The sequence below is a fragment of the Microcaecilia unicolor genome, chromosome 8 (assembly GCF_901765095.1).
Source record: "Microcaecilia unicolor chromosome 8, aMicUni1.1, whole genome shotgun sequence".
Lineage (NCBI taxonomy): Eukaryota > Metazoa > Chordata > Amphibia > Gymnophiona > Siphonopidae > Microcaecilia > Microcaecilia unicolor.
Window position 1 is genome coordinate 51,623,056 of NC_044038.1, and position 14,423 is coordinate 51,637,478.

At 44.3% G+C, this 14,423-nt stretch overlaps 1 protein-coding gene across 2 annotated transcripts in view; it reads right to left on the reverse strand.

Moving 5' to 3' along the window:
• Positions 1-473: 473 nt before the first annotated feature.
• The window catches only part of JMJD8 (jumonji domain containing 8), a 32,070-nt gene continuing 18,120 nt past the window's right edge, over positions 474-14,423 (reverse strand). Inside the window, exons 4-10 of one of the 2 annotated variants that reach the window (XM_030212264.1) lie at positions 14,074-14,170; positions 13,132-13,200; positions 12,774-12,893; positions 10,046-10,113; positions 9,718-9,852; positions 7,580-7,641; positions 474-1,537 (exon numbers count right to left, since the gene is read on the reverse strand). In XM_030212264.1, the coding sequence (XP_030068124.1) occupies positions 1,498-1,537; positions 7,580-7,641; positions 9,718-9,852; positions 10,046-10,113; positions 12,774-12,893; positions 13,132-13,200; positions 14,074-14,170 (591 nt within the window). In that variant the 3' untranslated portion in view covers positions 474-1,497. The remainder of the gene's footprint in view (positions 1,538-7,579; positions 7,642-9,717; positions 9,853-10,045; positions 10,114-12,773; positions 12,894-13,131; positions 13,201-14,073; positions 14,171-14,423) is intronic. The other variant, XM_030212265.1, reaches the window with a different exon arrangement.

Consider the following 14,423-nt stretch of genomic DNA (forward strand, 5'->3'; position numbering starts at 1 on the left):
AGGTGCAGCCTATTTTCCACCAACACAAGATGTGCTCAGTTTGGTTTTCTATTGTTATGTTTCCCAGCATCATTTGAAACACTTTTCTAACGGTTAAGCTACTGGGTTTCTGGTTTAATTCTCAGCAGGTTCACACTCATTGGCTGCATTTGAAGATCATACAGATTGAGCATACACAGGCTCTAGGGGAAAGGGAGAATCTTGGAGGCTGGATGTAGAGGCTATGATACAGGGTTCTAGAAGGAGCCTGCTACATAATTCCTGGTCTCAGGAACATTTCTGCAATTACCAGACTAGGAACAGTTGGAAAAAATTCCCATGGAGGAAAAAATATCCACTGGAATAGGAAAAAGTAGGACCAGCAAAAGCACTCAACATTTTTGCGAAAAGCAGATGGGAAGCAACTTGTTACTCCAAGAAATAAAAATCTAACCAGAGAAAATAAAGGAAACAAAGGCACTAGCTACTGCAGGTTGAAAGACATGATACACTTTGTATTTAGAAAGAGTGGTATAGCAAGCCATGTAAATAAATAAAAAGACTATGATGTTCCTGGTGGGAAAGTCGAGTGATCCAATTCATAGGGGGATATTTTAGTTCAGGCCTAGATTTCCAACACCACCGCTCCTTATGCACTATGGTGCCTGCAGTGGTGATTTGAAATGATTGAAACAGGTTCTAGAATTACCACAATGTGCTTGAAATATAAATTCAGAAACCAAGACCAGCCCTGCTTAAACTAGGTCACTTTGGGGCTCTGCAGTGTGCACAAGACTGTTCCTTGTGACGTGGTCAGCCAGAGTAAGATTAGTTAGAAGAAAACCAATAAGTCTGTTGGATAGAAATTGCACACTTCTAAGACTAACCTGCAGCTAAAAGTGCAAATTATGGGAATTTCTAAGGCCCCTTCATGAAATACTGCAGCCTGCTTCAGCTGATTTGCACTCTATAATCTAGTAACTTCCTGAGCAGTGGCAAGTAGACAGAATTCTTCATACAAAGTTAAGATTTCTTTTTTAAACTGTAAAACATTTAACTCGTATCTACTATTAATATATTGTCTATAATACTACTAAATATAAGCAGTGCTGTCCAAATCCATATAGAAAAGTCTCTTAAGCAGCTTACAATCTAATTAAGACCAACATACACAAATCACTTTTCTCTTAACAGATACAACATAATGAAACTAAGAAACATGTGGCCCAGCAGCAGAACGCACCAATTTAGGTCTTACTACAAATAAATACTAAAATTCTCTCTAAAAAGTCTTATCTAAAAGTGTGTAATAGGTGATCCCTGTAAATATTACTGGTTGTAGTCTGAGACAGCCAGTCACTTAGAGGTAGGCCCATGCTATTGGCTCTACCCCCTGAGGCTGTCAGACACTTAACTTCATGGTCCATGCTGCTAGTACAGCTCCTGAGGTATGTGAGGATTTCACAGAATGTAGCACTCATCCCAGGAAAGTCGAGATAAACACGCTGGTGTCCAGGTTTAATGTTGCATGCCACCAATGATCCGGAAAGTACAGCACCTGCCAAGCCCAACAGAGGGAATAAACCATCAGAGGAGACTGTACAGAAAGGTAGGGAATGTACTATAGTGATGCTTTCTGTCTGTGCAAGGGACACTTTTATAGAGACAAGCTGTTCTGATCCTGGCTGCAGGAAGGAGTATTCTTCTGGCACTGCACAAAAAAGTATGCAAAGTGAGAGAATGCCTGTTCTGGAAAGATGGAGTAGAGGAGAAGATACAGTATTCCTGAAGCTGGTGTTGCCATCTATGTCCTAGTTTTGTCTCTCTGCACATATGGGCTTATAGATCTGATTTTTGTAAGGAAAGTAACGTAACACATGTTACTATGTGCAATAGGGACAATTTTTAAAATATGTTTTTAAATTTACATTAGATTTTAAATTGCCATCAAAACATTAAAAAAAAAAAAAGAACCTAGCTCAAATGTACCATCATAAAGGTTCTGATTCTGAATGTACGTTAGGAGAAAATATTTTTCCACTCAATGAATAGTTAAGCTCTGGAACTCTTCGCTGGAGGATGTAGTAACAACGGTTAGCATATCTGGGTTTAAAAGAAGGTTTGGACAAGATCCTGGAGGAAAAGTCTATAGTCTGAGACAGACATGAGGAAGCCACTGCTTGAACTGGGATTAATAGCATAGAATGTTGCTACTATTTGGGTTTCTGGACACTGGGCTAAATGGACCACTGCTCTGACCCAGTATGGCATGTTCTTAACTGTAGAAGAGAAAACCTATCATGACAGCAGGCCCTAAAAATCTATTCCTAGCTGGGGTCTCTAATGAAGTTCCTGTAGCTTTGGGTAAAACAGGCATGGATACAAAATGCAAAATCTGATTGCCCAAATGAAATGGCACCATGGCAACTGCTCCTGCTCTGAGATAATGAATAAGGCATATATAACCATCTAGATAAGTGCTTCTCAACCCAATCTTTGGGGCACACTCAGCCAGTCGTGTCTTCAGGATAGCCACAATTAATATGCATATGAGAGATCTGCATCCACTGCCTCCTTGGCACTGATTTAGATCTTCATATAAGAATATTCACTAATGTCATGCTACTGTTTTATCTTGAGGACTGCCTGACATCCCTGGCCATAGCTTTTGTTTGGGCTTCTGAAGTTATTACTTGAATTTGCATGTTTGAGCAAAAATATTGTTGTTAATTTATATTTTTAATGCCATTAAAATAAAACAAACTGATATTTTGCAGTTTCACTTTCATTCATGCACAATCATCCTAACTAATGAATTTAATGCAGGGCTTCCCAAACTGGGGGTCGAAGATAGAATCACAAAAGTGTCATTTGGGTCACAGACACATCTGCACAACAGAGAAGAAAAAAAAAACATGCAGTTAGAAAAGCATGGATTTGCTGTGATGCCAAGTCACAGGCCTCCCACCAGTCTGCCTAGTGCAAAATGGAGCTCAGGAGTGTGAAGAACTGGGACAACTGTTACTGATAATCACCAACACTAGCCCATACCTAATCTCACTCCCCTCACCACTTCTCAATGCCTGCATCACCAGCCTTCCCTCCCTCACCTCCACTCTGATTACTGCCCCAGGCCTAGGCCTTCTCTTGCTCATTTCTATGCCAATCACTGCCTCTAGCCAGGGCCTCTCCCTCACCTTCCCATCCATGACAATTACTACACTAGAGCTACAAACTGAGCAAAATGAGAAAACAGCCAACAGCACCCCTGTTCTCTTCCCTCTGCTGGCACTGATCAAGCAGAAATTAGATTTTTTTTTTTTTTTAATAAGAGCGGCTGGAAGGAGAGAGAAGGAGCACTGCACAGGACAGTAATGATTTTGGGTTGGGGGAGGGAAAGAATGAGAAAGTGAGCCTGGAGAGGGGGTGTGGAAACCGTGGAGAGGAAGTGAGAGGGTGAGCCTAGGGATCAGACAGATGGGAAATAAAGGTAGGGGAGCAACAGAGTCTGGAGGTTTGGGAGGCTGGGTAAGCTGATGGGACAGAAAGGAATTAGCCAGACAGGAGGTACCATCGAGAGTGAAGCTGTAAGAAAACCATCACACAAAGTTGCTGGAGTCATGCAGCCAACACTATCACTAGAGTCCTAGAGAAAGATTGTAGAGCTAACATCATAGAAGCAGTTGCAATAGGTGGAGCTATGCACACAAACAGTCAAAGCTGACCCGAAATATACAGTAGCTGGGGAGATGTCAAGGCGGCAAATGTGGCTCCTGAAAATGCAATGCAGGCAACCACTGTTCCAAAGAAGCAGGTGTGAGGTGGTGCTGTACAGTAAGGTGTCAAGAGCACAAAGTGCATCACAGCACACCACTGTTAAAAGAATAGGTTGTGGCAATTGGAACCATACAGGAGGCTACAGCATCAGATGTAGGCTGCAGCCAAGGCCACTTCTGTAAACTCGACAGCTCAGAAATGCCAATGGCCCACACATATAAAGTCAACTTATGGCCCCCCCCATACATGAAGGTATCTGCAGCTGCTGCATCTGAAACCACATCTGCAGACAGCGCTGACGACACCGCACATGCAAGTCACACCTGTTGATGCCACCTTTGAAGCTACAGTTGTGGGAGGTAGAACTCAAAAACAGACATCTGGTCTTCACAAGAAGATGGAATAGCATGAAGTCACGTGTTAGGATGGTACTTGTGACCCAAATAGCCCTTGGTTGCATAGGTGCCCTATGAGCAGGAACTGAATCTGTATCCTCCCAGAAACTCAGCAGGTTGTAAAGGCAAGATGCCAACCTTGGAGCTGATAAGTAAATCACATTGCAGCCAAACCAAACCAAACAGCAACAAAAGAAATTGTTGCTAAAAGGACACATTTTGGAATCACTATGGATTGAAATTCCATGTGTAAAGGGGAAAAGGATAGTGATAGGAGTGTACTACCGTCCGCCTGGCCAGGATGAACAGACGGATGCAGAAATGTTAAAGGAAATTAAGGACGCAAACAAACTGGGCAACACGATAATAATGGGTGATTTCAATTACCCTGATATTGACTGGGTAAATGTAAAATCAGGGCACGCTAAGGACTGCTTTATGGAGCAGCTGGTACTGAAGCTGACGAGAGAAAGAAAAATTCTAGACCTAGTCCTTAGTGGAGCACATGATCTGGTGCGGGACGGAATGGTGCTGGGGCCGCTTGATAACAGTGATCATAATATGATCAGATTTGATATTAGCTTTGAAGTAAGTATACATAGGAAATCAAATACTTTAGCGTTTAACTTTAAAAAAGGAGACTATGATAAAATTAAAACAATGGTGAAAACAAAACTTAGAGAAGCAGCTGCGAGGATCAAAAATTTACATCAGGCGTGGATGCTATTCAAAAACACCAACCTGGAAACCCAAGCCAAATATATTCCACGTATTAAAAAAGGAGGATGGAAGACCAAACTACAGCTGGCATGGTTAAAAAGTGAGGTGAAGGAAGCTATTAGAGCTAAAAGAAAATCCTTCAGAAAATGTAAGGAGGAACCAACTGAAAAAAATAAGAAACAGCATAAGGAATGTCAAATTAAATGCAAAGCGCTGATAAGGAAGGCTAAGAGGGACTTTGAAAAAAAGATTGCATTGGAGGCAAAAACACATCGTAAACATTTTTTTAGGTATATTAAAATCAGGAAGCCAGCAAATGAATCGGTTGGGCTGCTAGAAGACTGAGTAAAAGAGGCGATCAGGGAAGACAAAGCCGTAGTGGAGAAATTAAATGAATTCTTTGCTTCGGTCTTCACCGAGGAAGATTTGGGTGAGAAACCGGTGCCAGAAATGAGTCTGACGTCGGTGCCGGGCAAAATGGTAGAGACTATTATAAAGAACAAAATCACAGAGCATATTCAAAAGCATGGATTAATGAGACAAAGTCAACATGGATTTAGTGAAGGGAAATCTTGCCTCACCAATCTACTACATTTCTTTGAAGGGGTGAACAAACATGTGGATAAAGGTGAGCAGGTTGATAGTGTGTATCTGGATTTTCAGAAGGCGTTTGACAAAGTACCTCATGAAAGACTCCAGAGGAAATTGGAGAGTCATGGGATAGGAGGTAGTGTTCTATTGTGGATTAAAAACTGGTTAAAAGATAGAAAACAGAGAGTACGGTTAAATGTTCAGTATTCTCAATGGAGAAGGGTAGTTAGTGGGGTTCCCCAGGGATCTGTGCTGAGACTGCTGCTTTTTAACATATTTATACATGACCTAGAGAAGGGAGTAACTACTGATGTAATTAAATTTGCTGATGACACAAAGTTACTCAAAGTCGTTAAATCGCGGGAGGATTGTGAAAAATTACAAGAGGATCTTACGAGACTGGGCATCTAAATGGCAGATGACGTTTAATGTCAGCAAGTGCAAAGTGATGCATGTGGGAAAGAGGAACCTGAATTATAGCTACGTCATGCAAGGTTCCACGTTAGGAGTCACAGACCAAGAAAGGTCATCGTTGATGATACCTTGAAACCTTCTGCTCAGTGTACTGCTGCGGCTAAGAAAGCAAATATAATGTTAGATATTATTAGGAAAGGAATGGAAAACAAAATGAGGATGTTATAATGCCTTTGTATCGCTCCATGGTGCGACCGCAACTCGAATATTGTGTTCAATTCTGGTCATCGCATCTCAAAAAAGATGTGGCGGGGCATAATCGAACGGGGTGCCCAGGTTTTCCTGAGGACATCCTTGCAGGATGTCCCGGCGAAGGGGCAGGGAAACCCGTATTATCACAAGATGGGCAGCCATCTTTCGTTTCGATAATACGGTCGGAGATGCCCAAATCTCAACATTTAGGTTGACCTTAGTCCAGGAGGGCATGGGCATGTCGCAGGAAAAGTGAAGGTTGACCCTGAACTGCATAATAACTGCTGCCTTAGAGCAGTATAAGTTGGAACTGGCATTGTGTAGCATGGTAGAGAAGGCTGCTCCCACTGCAAAGCCTGTGAGGCTACTGACAATGCTCAGCCTACCGACACTGCAGAGAATAGGAGGGTGCTGGTATTGTATAGCAGATAAGGGTGCTGAACTGACAATGCTGAAAGTCTCTGCCGCTGTGCAGCAGACAAGGAGGCCACACCATTACGTGGCAGACAAGCAGGCCGCCACCCTGTAGCATATCAAGATGCTACTATTATGCTATATATAATGGCGTTGTCACTATACAGCATAAAAGAGCACTGTACCATGTAGCTTCTGAGTATGCCGCATGCCAGCATGCAGGTTAAGCATGCTACCACTATGCAGAATGCTATCCCTTAGCAGCCTATAAGGCTTTAGCCACCATGCCACCTAGAAGGATGCTGTGCTAGCACAACATATAAGGATAAGCCCCCCATCAAATCAATATGGTAGCACACTATAGAGCCTAAACGTATAGCTGCTGCATATCCCATGAGAGGCTGAAGCCTATAAGCAGCCTATAAGGAGGATGTCCCCACATAACATAAAGGACAGCCTGAAAGATGACTGAGCATATGCAGATTAAAAGAAAGCTGACATTACACGTATGAGGAAGCTAGAATATTACAGCAATATTTATAGCTAAATGCTATAAGAGACAGACACCACAGGCAGCCCATGTGGGTGATAACCGTGCGGGATCTCTACAATGCAAGTCAAGCCCACACAGCATAGCATATTCCTGTAGCATTAGCCAAAGGCAGCAAGACAAACACAAGAGCATCTAAACCTCTGCCTAGGAGCTCAATGATGTTACTACTAAATCAAAGTAGCATAAAACTGGACCGAAGGGCTCAGCACAGCTGTCACATTAAAGAGAGAATCAGCAAATTTAGCCAAGCACTGCTGGCCAACAAAAAGGCAGGAAAACATACAAAGCCAAAACAGCGCAAAATCACGGGAACAGTGCAGGTGAGCCACCTCGCTGATCTGCCAGCTCCATAACTGGAATGGACCAGCTCAGAAAAAAAATCTGCTCAATAAGACTTTCTTTTTTTAAATATTAGAAGCAAAAGTGCTAAACGTAAGCTGAGAAATAAACCAATACCAAATAAAATTAGCAAAATTATGCTCACCACAGACCAGAGAGGCGACCGACCGCTAAGCTGAAAAGAAAACCGCCAACACTCTGAGGCTGCTGATGGCGGAAAAAAAATAACTGACACTAATTGCCATTAAATTAGAATTTACAATCAAAACTGTATATGTATTCTGTAACGTGATGTGCGTAAATTCTAGACTGCATAGTTGAAAAGGGGGCACGGCCATGGCCATTTCTAAAATCTATGTGAATTATAGAATACACCCAGTCTGCACCCAACTTGTGTGTCAGCATTTACACCAAGTTTTATTTGGCGTAACTGCCCGTGACTAAATTTAGTCACGCAGATGGGCGCTCAGCCTATTCTATAAAGTATGCCTAAATTTGGGCGTAGTTTATAGAATACGCCTAGGCGTATTTTTTTTCAGTGCCAACTTTTTAGGCGTGATATATAGAATCTAGTCCTTAATGTGCTGCTTCTTATGTTGTTTGAGTAATATGCTTTGGTTATCATCTGGAGTCATGAGAACTTCTGACTGCTAAACTGTAGTCACATCAGAAAAAAGTTTGGGAGGCAGGGATTTAATGTAAATCAAATCTATCCTGCTTCCTGACCTGCGATTTAAATCCAATTCATCCTGGATGGAACAAAGACAGGACTGGCACTCTCTCTTTCTCTGATAATTTGAAGTCATCTGATAACTCATCCTGTCATCAATTGACTTTTAATTTACAGATAAAGAAATGGCTTGTGAAAGAGAAGCAGAACCCTGTTTTAACTATGAAGGGGGTGTCCATGTTAACTGGGAGGGAGCCATGGCTTTTAAGAATAGTGGGATTCTAGGTTGATCCAATAGCTTACAGGGATACTGTGCAGGAGACCTGGATTTGATTCCTGAAACCTGGCTCTTGCTCTTTAAACTTTCAGGTGCTAGGAATGCTGCAAATACTTACTGTACCAACATAAGTACATAAGCATCGCCATGCTGGGACAGACCAAGGGTCCATTGAGCCCAGCACCCTGTCACCGACAGCAGCCAAAAGAACAAGCAATTTGTCCCACCCATCCTAGAAGTACTATATTATTTCCTCATCCATTCAATAACATTCTATGACTTTTTCCGCCAGGAAGCCGTCCAAACCTTTTTTGAAGTCCGCTAAGTTAACCGCCTTAACCACCTTTTCCGGCAGCGAATTCCAGAGTTTAACTATGTGTTGAGTGAAGAAAAATTTCCTCCGATTCGTTTTAAATTTACCACACTGCAGCTTCATCCCATGCCCCCTTGTCCTAGTATTTTTGGAAAGCGTAAACAGACGCTCCACATCGACCCGTTCCATTCCACTCATTATCTTATAGACCTCTATCTCCCCTCAGTCGCCTTTTCTCCAAGCCCCTGTATCATCTTTGTCGCCCTTCTCTGCACCTTTTCCAATTCCATTATGTCTTTTTTGAGGTGTGGCGACCAGAATTGAGAACAATATTCGAGGTGCAGTTGCACCATGGAGCAATACAACGGCAGAATAATATCCTTATTTTTGTTTTCAATCCCTTTCCTAATGATACTCAATATTCTATTTGCTTTCCTAGCCACAGTAGCACATTGAGCAGAAGTTTTCAATGTATCATCAATGATGACACCTAGATCCCTTTCTCGGTCCATGACTCCCAATGCTGAACCTTGCATGACTTAGTTATAGTTTGGGTTCCTCTTTCCCACATGCATCACTTTGCACCTGTTCACATTAAACGTCATCTGCCATTTAGACGCCCAGTCTCGTAAGGTCCTCTTGTAGTTTTTCACAATCTTCCCGCGATTTGAACATACACCTAGGGACAGTGCTCCAGTCATCACTCAGCAAAGACAATTATAAGCTTGGTTATGTAATGCACTTGTAACAGGTTCCACAGTCTGTGCCTGTCAGCCAGAAGAATGTCACAGGAATGACTGAGCCACATGGGAAGGAAAAGATGGAATACAAATGTGCAGGCTTGGAAAAGCTATTGCTTATCCATTAAAATTTGATCTACTTTCTGGACTCTTCTGGGTACTTGTCATGTGAACTGATGGACCCAAGTCTAAGTATGAATTTTGTTAGGTACTCCAAGTCTTCTAGATGACCTGCTGATCCCAGTACAAGTGTTCACGGAGGTGCCAGTGCAGTGAAACTCACCTCACCCGGGTGGATAGTACACTCCAAGGGCCGATCCACATCTAGCAACAGAGGGTATGTTTCCATCAGCCATGAGAGTGTTGTTCGATTGGGATTGAATTCTGGGGTCTTCTCTGGGGGGTAAAGGAACCAGCGCTTTGGGAAACAAAATTAAGAACACAAATTTGTGTGAGCTCTGTTTTCAATAAACAATTATTAAACTTTGCAGTTTTGTTTCTGTGACAACCCCCCCCCCCCTTTCCAAGAGCATTAACTGGTCAAAATCTGGAGAGAAAGTGGCACAAGCCTATAGGTAATACACATTATAAATGATAGGGCCCATTCTCACCTTTCTGCCAAATATTACTTCTGAGAAACCTGGTCCATGCCAGTGGAAAGGGACACCAGTGCCAGAGCCTGTGGAAAACAGGAAGCAAGGATAAGGACAAACTTTCACTTGCTGTCCAAGATATTCTTACTGTACAGACTGAAAAAAAAATCTATTTATTTATTTGTGTTAAAATTCACTCACAGAACTATGTTTTTACACACACCCCTGCACTTAAAACAGGGGCAGTGGAACGTATTTTTGGTTGGAGGAGCAAAACAAACCAATCTCCAGCCCTGTCTCCAAGCTCTCTTAATTGCTGCTGCTATGTCGCACAAAGTACATGGCAGGGTCATGGCACCAGTGGCCTACCCATTCCACTGCCTGTGCTCAAACACAAATGCTCTTATACAGACAATGCTTGCACATGTATACACACACACACATTATAACATCCAGACACAAGCAAATAAAAGCTTCTTCACTCTTCACAGGACCATACTAAGGGGCCCTTTTACTAAGCAGCGCTTAAAACTGGCCTGCAGTATTTTTAGCGCGTGGGCTTCCCACGCACTGAGGCCACTTTTATCATGGCAGTAAAATGGCCACACGATAGTTTCCCAATTGTTCGTGGCCATTAGCATGTGAGCCCTTACTGCCATATATTTACTAAGCGGTAAGGGCTCCCATGCTAACCCTGCACTAATTGGGCAGTGCATAGCAATTTACCCACACTACCCAATTAGTGCAGGGCACGCCTAATACCCCCATGCTATGTTTTTTAGCATGGGATTGTCGTGCGCTGACCTCAAAACTACTGCGGGATGCCTGAGTGCGTCCCTTGATAGTGCCCTTTTAGTGTGCAGTAAGCATGTGTTAGTGCTTACTGCCGCTTTGTAAAAGGGCCCCCCTAAGTTTGCATGTTAAGATGAGCACATTCTTGATACAGAGGCTCTGGGTATTTCGTGCTCCAAGCTCATTTGTTCAATATGGTTTTTAAAATGATTAAATTCTGACAGATTATTTTGTACAATTGATAGTTTTATGAAATGTATTAAACTGCATTGTTATTCTGACAAAAATGAAACAGGCGCTAGCAAGGTTTTCCTCGGAGTGTGTATGTTTGAGAGAGTGTGTGTGCGAGTGACGTTGTGAGAGAGAGACTGTGAATGTGCGAGTGTGTATGTGTGACAGAGAGAGTGAGTCTGGGTGCGAGTGTGTGTGTGAGAGAGAGTGTGTGTGAGAGAGAGTGTGTGCGACTGCATATGTGAGACAGTGACTGTGAGAGAGAGTGTGTTTCACACAGATAAACTGTGTGAGAGAGTGTGTGTGACAGAGTGACTGTGAGAGTACGTGAATGTGATACAGTGAGACAATAGTGTGAGAGACTGTATGAGAGTGTGTGTGTGACAGAGATACCTCCCCCCTCCCTCTGTGGTCTCAGCACCTCCTCCCCCCCCCCCGGGTCTCAGGATTCCCTCCCCCCTCTCAGGTCTTAGGACCCCCTCCCCCTCTCTGCGTTCCCCTCCCCTGTTGTGTGAGGACCCCCTGCCTTTCCCCCCTCTGCGTGGTTGGCAGCACCGTGCAAGTGTGTGTGTGTGTGTGACAGAGAGTGAGACTGGGTGCAAGTGTGTCTGCGTGAGAGAGAGAGAGTGTGTGTGATTGTCCTGTGTCCCCTGCCCCCTCCAGCCACCCAGCGATTCTCCTCTCTCCCCTTGCCCCCCTCCAGCCACCCAGCGATTGTGCTCTCTGCGCTGCCCCCCCCTCCAGCCACCCAGCTATTCTGCTCTTCCCTGGCAGCCCTCCAGCCACCCAGCAATTGTCCTGTATCCCCTGGCCCCCTTCGAGCCATGCAGTGATTCTGCTCTCTCCCCTGCCCCCCCTCTCCAGCCACCCAGCGATAATGCTGTATCCCCTGCCCCCCTGGAGCCATGCAGCGATTGTCCTCTCTCCCCTGCCCCCCTCCAGCCACCCAGCGATTATGCTCTCTCCTTTGCTCCCCCTCCAGCCACCCAGTGATTGTGTTCTCTACGCTGCCCCCCCTCCAGCCACCCAGCTAGTCTCCTCTCCCCTGCCAACTCTCCAGCCACCCAGCGATTGTCCTGTATCCCCTGCCCCCCCCTCGAGCCATGCAGTGATTCTGCTCTCTCCCCTGCCCCCTCTCCAGCCACCCAGCGATTATGCTGTGTCCCCTGCCCCCCCTCCAGCCACCCTGCGATTGTCGTATGTCCCGTGCCCCCCCTGCGGGCACCCCGCGATTCTCCTCTGTTCCCTGCCCCCCCTCCAGCCACCCAGTCGAAGCGGCGGCGTTCTTTGAAAGCCCTGGTCGCCCACGGAGTCAGCTTGCATTGAGAACGGAGCGTCAGTCAGTCCTCCTGCATTCTTCTTACCGACCCTCGACGTTCATAACATTTTGACGCAAGAGCGGGGCCCGCCCTCGACGTCATACGTTTCGACGCGAGGGCGGGGCATAGAGAGATGCGACACCGTAACAGACTTACGAACCTGAAGCCATGGAGTCAGCTTCAGAACGTTGGAGGTGCGTTTTATTATAGTAGATTTCAAATATACTATCCAAATTGTTAAAAGATATAATTAATCATTTTCATTTATATTATTCTGAACAGTATTTGTGATGTTTCCAAATCTTAATCCAATATTTCCTGTTATGAAAAGTCAAACACAACTGTAGTAGTTTGTGCGCTACCAATCCTCTTTCTCTTCCCCTAGTCACTGCACCAATCCTCACCTGCAATCCCAAAACTGTATGCTTTGCTGGTGCCTGGGATCTGGAAAGGAGGTGCAGAATACTTCTCAAACAGGGAACCCCACTCTGTGAAGTTATTGTCACCAAAAAAATATAGCGTGTCTGTAAAAGAAGCCACAAAAAGAATATTATCGAGTACTGATTCCTTAAAGGGACAGTGAAGTCTTACCAAAAATGAAGGGACTGATGCACTCTGTACATCCCAGGAAAGGGCCAGTGCAGGCAGGTGAAAATTAAAGTGGAGGGCATAAAGTGCTCTACATCTCCCATGAACTAGAATCCTGTGGGTCTCACAGGAAAAAAGAAGGGACTTAAAAGAAATAATACCATGAGTACTGACCACTCCCCAGACAGTCCTGGTCCTGAGGTTTCAGCAAGAGCTCTACATACTCCCGGAACCGAACATTCACTGTATGGAAGGACAGAAGAATCCGAGTTCAGGTGTCTGACTCCTAGCAGGGTAAGTCACAGAAATGGTATACAGGATTTTTTTTCTGGTCTGCACATCTCTCTGCAATCCTCCCAGCCAAGATCCAAATTCAAGCAAGCTTGGGACAAACATAGAATCTCTAAGGGAGAGGAGGGGATAGTAGATGGCATGGTTGGGCAGACTGGATAGGCCATATTATCTGCCTTCATTTTCTGTCTATATTTCTATGATAACCTGCTGTGATCCTCTTTCTTTTGAAGTCAAAAAGTGAGGGAAGAAGGGGAGGGCAAGGTGAGTTGGAGACATTTACAGTAAAAGAGAGTGATGACAGCAGAGAAACCAAAGAATTGTCCAAGATACACAATCTGTTATTGCAGAAAATGGCACCAAGAGGGCAGACTGCTACAAAGATACCCCCTTGGGCAGTGGTTCCCAAACCTGGTCCTGGAGGTACCCCCGCCAGTCAGATTTTCAGGATACCCACAATAAATATTCATGAGAGACATTTGCATGCAGTGGGGACAGTGCATCCAAATGTCTCTGATGAATATTTATTGTGGGTATCCTGAAAATCTGACTGGCTGGGGTACCTCCAGGGCCAGGTTTGGGAACCACTGCCCTTGGGCCTAATCCAGAAAATTCCACAGCCATGGTTAGCTCTGTCAGAAACAAGGGATACAAAATTGTAGCTTGCTAGTTTATCAGTCTATCATCACAAGCTAGTGAAAAAGGGGAGAGGACTGTGTGTCATCTATCCGTCTCCCTCAGACTGTTTCTATTATACATTGCACAAAGTGCCACCCAAATACACACAGTTTCTTGCCCTTATAAGTTCAGGTAAAGTGATCTTACCTTTCTGATAGGAATAGGTATTAGCTGTGCTCAGACGCACCAGACGCTCACCATACTCCTCCAGTAGTCTCTCCTTTGTACAAAGGGCTTGGAATTCCTGACAGAAAGAAAGCACTGAGCAGAGACTATATGACCAACCCCAAGAAAGCCAATTCCATGGGCCAGCCCCAAAGACAGCCCTGCAAGCTGAAATCAATAAAGAGCTCCCAAGCTGTAATTTCTCAGCTTGCTTCAGGTAGCTGTACAATGCCAGACTGGCAGACTCAGAACACAGCTAAGTTACCATATTTTTCAGACTATAAGATGCACCGGACCATAAGATGCACCTAGTTTTTAGAGGAGGGAAATAG